The sequence below is a fragment of the Apium graveolens genome, chromosome 11 (genome assembly GCF_009905375.1).
Source record: "Apium graveolens cultivar Ventura chromosome 11, ASM990537v1, whole genome shotgun sequence".
Classification (NCBI taxonomy): Eukaryota; Viridiplantae; Streptophyta; class Magnoliopsida; order Apiales; family Apiaceae; genus Apium; species Apium graveolens.
In genome coordinates, this window is record NC_133657.1 from 96,478,226 (window position 1) to 96,487,009 (window position 8,784).

The 8,784-nt window shown below is 37.8% G+C and overlaps 2 protein-coding genes across 2 annotated transcripts; one reads left to right on the forward strand and one right to left on the reverse strand.

The window, feature by feature from the left end:
- Positions 1 to 268: 268 nt before the first annotated feature.
- LOC141696662 (uncharacterized) lies at positions 269 to 4,320 on the forward strand. Its single transcript, XM_074500776.1, has 8 exons — positions 269 to 721; positions 844 to 964; positions 1,091 to 1,201; positions 1,414 to 1,586; positions 1,678 to 2,016; positions 2,698 to 2,820; positions 2,905 to 3,460; positions 3,548 to 4,320. The coding sequence occupies exons 1-8, from the start codon at positions 398 to 400 to the stop codon at positions 3,856 to 3,858; spliced, it is 2,058 nt and encodes a 685-aa protein (XP_074356877.1). The 5' UTR covers positions 269 to 397; the 3' UTR covers positions 3,859 to 4,320.
- A 2,043-nt stretch (positions 4,321 to 6,363) lies between these two features.
- On the reverse strand, positions 6,364 to 7,809 carry LOC141697436 (uncharacterized). The gene has a single exon (XM_074501822.1). The coding sequence runs from the start codon at positions 7,675 to 7,677 to the stop codon at positions 6,577 to 6,579; it is 1,101 nt and encodes a 366-aa protein (XP_074357923.1). The 5' UTR covers positions 7,678 to 7,809; the 3' UTR covers positions 6,364 to 6,576.
- Between the last annotated feature and the right edge of the window lie 975 nt (positions 7,810 to 8,784).

Sequence of the window (8,784 nt, forward strand, 5' to 3'; positions counted from 1 at the left end):
CTTAATATAATAAGTATATTACAAAAACAAAAGAAAAGAGAAAAACATACAGAACGAAAATTGACTAACATTTCAAAATAATAAATTATAAAATACAAAATACAGAAATCAAATACATGTGTCGGTCCGAAATAAAAATCAGAAATGGCGGCCTTATCAAAATTTGGCTTCCCACCTAAATTATTTTAATTCAAAAAGTATCACAAAAACAAGGAAATATATCTCTTTTTCCCGCCAAAACCAAACCCTCCCTAATTTCACTGAAATATTCAATCCAATCTCAACCCCCCATCTCTCTCTCTCTCTCTCGTAATCTCATTTCATATCCCCCACTCTCCCCCCACACACAAACGCCCAATTTTTGCTCCAAACCCTAGGCTGACGATTCTTGAAATTGATGGATACCCAGATGGTAATTAGTGGCGAAGAACAAAACCCATCTCCAGATTCAGTTAGTTCACAGCAAACCCTTGATGGGTATGTGCTCAAATCACCTCCACCACCACCTACAGATACCCTGGATACCTCATTTCCGGTCCCGGAAGAAGCTGTTGATGTTCAACAAGATAAACAGGAGGAATTGGATCTTGTTTGTCCTTCGCCGATTAATACGTCTTCGGGGTATTTATTTGATGATACCAAGCCCTTGAGTTCTCATTTTTCGACTAAAATGTCGAGGTCTTGTTCTCCGGTTTTGTTCGATGATAAGGCTTCTATGGTGGTATGTTAAGTGATTTTATACTTTGTTTTGATTATAAAATTGATTATTTTTTGTTTTAAGTAAATTTTTAAATTCTTTTAAAATATGTCTTTTGAAGTTGTTGAACATGGGGGTTTATGCAGGGTGCAGGGCTGTCGAATTTGGGAAATACTTGTTTTCTTAATGCGATTGTGCAATGCTTTACACATAGTGTGCTGCTTATTGAGGGTCTTCGATCTTTCGATCATGTTATGCCTTGTGATCGTAAGTACTTTATTAGATTTGTTAGTTTCATGTTGTTGGTAATATATTTGATTGGTAGTTTAATAGGTGAATATGATGTTCAATTTAGTAAAGTAATGATTTTGGTTCGGCATTGTTGGATTGCAGGTAATATTAATGGATTCTGTTTGCTTTGTTCGTTTCGTGGTCTTGTCGAATATTCATTGGCTTCTGTAGAGAGAGTTATTTCCCCTTGGAAATTTGTTGACAACCTGAGCTGTATCCTTTATTACTTTTGTTTATTTTAGCTTGAATTGATATTTTTTGTTTATAAGCTTCATAAGTGAGAACATATAGGTTTTGAAAATTAATCTTTATATGCTTGTGTACTAGTGTTCGGATGTGCATTTTTATAAATTTCTGACAAGCTATTAAGCGGAAAAAATGATGATCATTGTTAGATGATGTGATCCTTGACCTGGTACCACTAGATTTTTCATCTGATTTTCAGAAATATCAGCAAGAAGATGCACATGAATTTCTGCAATGCTTTCTTGATAGACTCGAGAGGTGTTGCAGTGATTCAAAGTCAAAGGAGACTACTTTGTGTGCAAATAATGATAACTTTGTCAAACAGGTTTTTGGTGGTCGCCTAGTAAGCAAGGTAATCTTGTGATTACATGCTTAGTTTTTACATAAATCTCTTTTACTCATTCACATATAAATGACTGTTTGTATGTGTTAACAAATTTCAGCTGAAATGTTGCAATTGCGAGCACTTATCCGATACTTATGAGCCCTCCATTGATTTGAGCCTGGAGATTAAAGATGTAACCACCCTCCAGGCTGCTCTTGAATCGTTTACAAAGCTTGAAAAGATAGAAGATCCAGATACAAAGTTCATTTGTGAAAATTGCAAGGAAGAAGTGCCGATTGAGAAACAGCTATTATTAGAGGAGACTCCTTCGGTTGCTTCTTTTCACTTGAAGAGGTTTGAGAATGATGGTTCATTTGTTGAGAAAATTGACAAGCATGTAGAGTTCCCGCTGGAATTGGACTTGCAGCCCTACACCAGGAGCAGTCAAGATAGTGGTGTAAGTGTTTCTTTACATGCATATGCCTTCAATAAAAATAGCTGTGCAATGAACGAAGTGATATGTTACTAGTTAAAAACATGCCTATGCAGGAAATATAATGCAGTTCTTCACATCTACATGTAAAGGTTGTAATGAATTGCTGCAGATTGCTAACATCATAACCAGTAACTGTTCAAATCTTTGACGAATATTGACCTTTACAAGTTCTGTAAAATTTATCAATACTCCTAACTTGTCGGTTAATGACTAGAATTATATTAAATTTTGTTTTGAGTACATGTCAAATATAGTTAACATTGTTATTACACAATAAATCTTCTGATATTTGATAATGTATTTTAATCGTAATTACTTTTATCTGATGTCATAATGTAAGTTGCCTGTGTCAGTGTAATAATAATATGATCCTGCTAGCATATAAAAAGCTTTTATGTTCTTTCTGGTTCCCGATCAAGATTTTTACAATCAATTAGTAAGAAAGGAGCAATTTTCTTATTGTCGGGCAGTGCGCTTATTCTCATTACTAGATATCATGCATAATATTGGCAATTTTTTAATGCTTCATGTTCTATAACTATTTAAGTATAACTTTAGTATCTGCTCACCATTTGTGTATTTACAGTAGTTTTGAGATCTATATTTAAACCTGATGAGCTGATTAATGAAATTTCTTCTTAGGCTGAGCTGAAGTATGAACTGTATGCAATTGTGGTGCACATTGGATTCTCTGCTACTTCAGGGCATTACTACTCTTTCATTCGTTCTGCTCCAAACACCTGGTACAAGTTTGATGACTCAAGGGTGAGCACATGTCCTCCATTTGTTTAGTGTCAACTACCTTATTAACTGATTCATACTGATTGTTATCTTCCTGGTGTTTTTTAGGTTGTTCGGGTTCGAGAAGAATTTGTTCTTTCACAAAAAGCTTATATATTATTTTATGCAAAGCAGGGGACTCCCTGGTTTTCAAGTTACTTGGAAACTATAAAACCCTTCTTAGATCCACATGGTTACGAGACATCCCCCAAGTCTGTGTTAGAAAATGTAGACATTCATACATCATCTCCCAATCTTGCAACTACCTGTACTGTCGAAAGCAGTAATGCTCTTCATGAAAGCGAGTTCCCCATTGTATCAAGAGTTGACCAGGTTGATGGTGTTACATACAAAGACGAGGCTCAGGAAACAAGTACTGAATTGCCACTCGGGGAAACTTATCTCACTAATAAGCCGGTTGATAATAGCAGTGACAAAGATGATACTTCTGGAGTTAGTACCGTATTGCCACCTGGAACAAGTATTCCCATGAAGGATAACGGTAATGGGATCAATGTGTTTTCACCATCAGTTCTTCAAGATTATGATGTTAAAATCAATGCTGATTACCCTCAAACACCACCAAGATCTTCAAGCCCAGATATATACAAAGATGAATCACCAGGTATCTCCTTTGTCTTTTATAGTATGGCTGTGTCATTTATAATATAGGAGGTTAACAAACTAACTCTGATTCTGGTTTGAATTTCAGAATTTAAGTTATACATCCAGCCTAGTCATCAGAAGCTAGTAAACCAAGTCTCTAATAAAAGGCAATCGAAAAAAGAGGTGGAAAGTGCAGAAACATTACAGGCACGCAGATTGTTGAAAACAATGCCAGGTGGAAGGGGAAAGTCATTGTTGGCTGCCATGGCTGGACATTTTAGTGAAGATTCACAGAAAAACAAAAGGAGGAAGAGAATGCAAGTGACTCCAAATAAATATGACAGTCCTTCTACAACTCACAGAAAAGCTGGCCTTCGTTCTTTAGTGCGGCCTTTGGCTGCTGGATATTCCCGCTGATTGGGTGCTGTTGTGGATACATATACTTTTCTCTTGTTTGGCTTGGGTAGATGATATTACTATAACTAAGAGAATACTTCTTTCCAGATATGCGATTATATTCCGGAAAAGATTGAGTTGCTAAGTTTGGGTTTTTTGCAGTACTCTTCTGGTACATTGCTGATGATGGTTATTAGAATTTTGAGCTTTAGAAGATATTCCTTCGATTTGGAAACATGATTTATTATTTCGACTTGATGAAGAATCTCGAACAGGCTTTTTGCTAGTGATCGAAAATTGTGGTCTTTACTTAGTCTACAAAGCAGTTTTGTAATAGTACAGAAATATGCCAAGACTATGTGAGTTGGAGTCTCGGAGAGTTGGAGGGACGAATCGCAAAACAAAACATTGTATTGCGTATTCCAGGGGTTTAAAATAGACCCAAGCAATATTGACATATGACACGTGAATACGGTATGAAATGACATGAATAATTAGTGTTTGAGTTTAAAAATTTGATACACAAACACGAAAGGACACGAACATGAAAAAATATGAATATAATTAGTGTTCAAGTCACATCACCAGGTTACCATATTTAGGAAATTAATTTGTCAATAAAGTAAAATTCATACATAGAATCTTAAAACAAGACAGACATACCAAGGATTGGCCAAACCAATGCTCTATATGCATACATTGACTAAACTTGGCATCAATTATCCCACAACAAACTAGGTATTTTCTTGTTTAAACAGCCACTCTGTTCATAATTTTCAGTAACTCCAAACAGTGAATTTTCACTATAAAATATTTTCATTTCTATGCACCAGTTCTTTTTCTGTTTCCGCTCGTTCTCTGCACATTGTTTTCAAAATTCAAAACTCAATTAAGCGAGAACGTGTTGTCTGCTATGTACTACCAGGAAAAGGGAAAGACACCTATGACGCCAAGAACCTACTCAATTAACAAGAGATCCCTGGCTCAAGATTATATATTTCAAAATTCACCAGGCTCCTACAATCTTCCCAAAAATGCTGCCATTGTAATGGATGGTTTAAAATATCCATCAATGGAACTGCTTCAGTGGGTGCTCAAGTACATGGCCTCAGACGGCACTTGGACAATTACTCTGCTCGAAGTTATGCCATGGTTGAATATTCCGTGTAAGTGAACTAGGCACTTAAACTTACAATTTACCAACACTTTCTGTACATGTCTAATTGTCTATATGGAGTCTTGTTTCAGAATACTACAGATCACCTATCACCTGCTTATTGTTTGTAGGCTAGATTAGTTTGTACGAAAATGAGTAGCAATATGCATAAATTTTCAACTCACTGGTATTTGGTGTTATTGCTCAGTATCTTGCAAAAAATGGTCTGAGGAAGTGATGACCGACATTCACAATCTGTGTCGAAATTATGGGGTAACTCCAAATGTTATAACTCTAATGGGCCATCCTCTGCGTTCACTTGTTGTTGAGCGCATAGCAAGTCTGAATCCTACCTTGGTTGTCATAGACAGGTATGTAACTAAAACCCTGCTCTTGATCATTTTCTTTATTAGTATGTGACATCAATTCTAGGACTGCTGCAAGATCCTTGGCATACGAATTAAAATCTGTGATTTAACATGTTCAATAGGTACCATGACAAGAAAGATATCGACTTTTATGCTGAGAAAGTCCACTGCAACATTGTTGTCATGAATGATCACAAAGAATATGATATGATCAAGGCCCGAACTCGCTTGAACGACTCCGAGGATCACAGTTTTACCGGACAATCGCCTGCACCGATTCCGGAACTAATGATTAATTCCGACAATTGCATGAAATTTCTCAAACCAAAACTGACGATAAGCTTTAGCAAAGAAAAGAAGATGTCTTTTGGAAGGAAGTAGACAAGATCCGGAGCTTATAACCTAGCTACTACATATATATCTTGCTGCTAGTTCCTCAATTTCTCTCAATATGCCAGATGGTGTGTGCATATTACATGATATCACGATACCATTAAAATAATCATGTTCACTAGCATAATTGCGTGTATAGTGGTCTTTAATAAGTGGATTAGCTTAATTAAGAGCTCTTGTCAAGTATACCTACGTACGACTGTGATGATGATTAGAATAAAACAACCCCCATTTCATTTCCAACTTGTAACAATGTATCATTTGCTTCTTTATACAAAACTATATGGTTTATGTATGTGCTCATAAACATACCATCTCATGTTCGCCCTTTACCAACATTGGAGCAAGTCTTAGTTCCTTATAAATATTACAAAATATTAACTCTTAATAATTTAATACATAATTTTGAATTACAATTACATTAATGATTTTATCTTTCTTTATTATTATTATTACATTAATAAATTTGAAAAAATATGGATAAAAAGTGAAACAAAAAAAACTGTTAGAGTGTCATTTTTTATCAAAAATCTTATAATTGAATTTAAAAGCTCATAAAAGAGAGCGGTTGAAATTATTCTTGGACGTTACTTGTTGACATCAATTCCATAAATTTAAGGATTAATTTGTATTATATGTAAATATGGTATTAAGCCATCCTGATTGAAAGATAATATCAGAATGTGTGTTCGATGGACTTACCATACCGAGTGGTCAATAATAATTAATAAGATATCCCGCATTAAATCCAATCTTATTTGGTCATCAATCATTATTCATAGTTCTCCAAGTAAAATATATGTGCATGCATGATAGTTATTTTTAGTAGCCACCACCATGTCCTCCACCATAGCCTCCACCACCGCCACCAGCATATCCCCCTCCTCCTGCACCACCACCTTCTCCGTTGCCACTACCATATCCACCGCCGCCGCTTCCACCAGGACCATACCCTGTTCCCCCGCCTCCTCCATTACCACCTCCTCCACCGTATCCTCCACCATGTTCACCACCCGCTCCATATCCTCCACCATTGCCCCTACCTGCACCTCCGCCGTAGACACCTCCATGCTCACCACCTGGTCCATATCCACCTCCACCGCCTCCACCACTACCGCTACCGCCACCCCCTCCATGTCCTCCAGGACCATAACCACCTCCACCACTGCCAGCACCCGTACCTCCCCCATATCCACCTCCATGCTCACCACCCGGTCCATATCCACCACCACCGCCTCCACCACTACCACCACCACCTCCATGTCCTCCAGGACCATAACCACCTCCACCACCATTGCCACATCCACTACCTCCACCACCATATGCTCCTCCTCCGTGTTCACCACCAGCACCATAACCTCCTCCACCGCCACTACCACCTCCTCCGCCACCCCCATGTCCAAATCCAGGTTCATGCTCACCACCAGCACCATAACCAGCACCTCCACCATTCCCGCCACCTCCACCATATCCTGGACCATGTTCTACACTACCTCCATATCCGGTCCCAGCACCATTACCTCCATGCACAGCACCTCCACCATAACCACCCCCTCCACCACTACCTCCTCCTCCACCTCCTCCACCATAACCAGGAGCATGCTCTGCACTGCCTCCATAGCCACTACCACCCCCACTTCCCCCTCCTCCACCATTTCCATATCCACCTCCGTGTACACCACCACCTCCTCCACCTCCACCACTGCCTCCTCCACCACCGCCTCCACCAAAACCTGGTCCATTCTCAGCTCCATAGCCAGTACCACCACCACTACCAGTGCCTTCACCACTCCCATAGCCAACGGCATCATGATCACCACCTACATAGTCTCCTTGAACAGAGAGAAGAGCTCTAGCTGCAGAGCACAATGCCACACATAATAAAATACAAAAAATAACACCAAGAACTTTGTGCATAGCCATGCTTACTAGTTATAGAAATGCAAATGCATGTATGAGTAAGAAATGTGATGAGAGTGTAAGGTATTTATAGAAGCAATTGAAAAGTGAAAGGAGTGGGATACGGATATACAAGACAAGAGAGGGTGAGACTATGTCAATGGGAAGCAAGGAGTTGTTGAAGCACATGCAAAGGGGGGGATTGTTAATTTGACAATATATATCAACAGAGATATATTAGTATTTGCTCTCATCCACGCCACCATGCTCTCATCACTCACTTTGTGACCTAGCTAGCTAGCTGCCCTCTATTAGTATTTATCTCAACTCCCCATTGAGTCCCCGGGGTAATTGGTATTTGCTGTCACCAAATTTCATGTGACTATATATTGAGTGCGTGCTGTCAAGCAATCTCATAATTTTATATAATAAATTCAATATCTGCAGTCACTTGCCGCAAATTAATCGTAAACAGATAATTTATCGTTAATTTTTAGGTAATAGTACAGATTTTACAAATTTTCTACTAAATTTAATTACAACCCGATAATTAAAAAAAGTAGTATTTATTAAAATTTTCAATTTAAGAAGATTCTAACTTATATATTAATTGAGTGCTGATGATCCTAGGTATTTCTTTCACATGGAAATTAAGTCACGAAAATTTTCCACTGTTCATGTAGCACAATATATAGAGTAGTGCTACGTTCTTTAAAATTTTACGTCAAAATTTTACCGTATCAAATATATAGCGGTTTTTGATTTATGAGCGCATATATTTTATACACGCGAGATTTCATATTATTATTATGTAAATTTCTATTTATAAAATGACACATCAGTATTTAAAAAATTTTTGGGAAACCTTTCCTCCAATATATATAATCAGTACACGAAACAGTGAATTACCTAACACCAATCATGATTAGTATCCAAATGTTATCACCGGCGTTTGCTTTTTGACAATTGCAACTGATCCTCCACCTTGTTTTGTTTATTACAACATGCATGTCGTCGTCCTAACCAGTAACCACCATTTTCATTTTTACATTATACTTATCTTTCAGGTACGCCATCACTGTGCTTCCGCTTTCGTCTGATCTCATGAGTCGAATTCTAATTCAACTGACT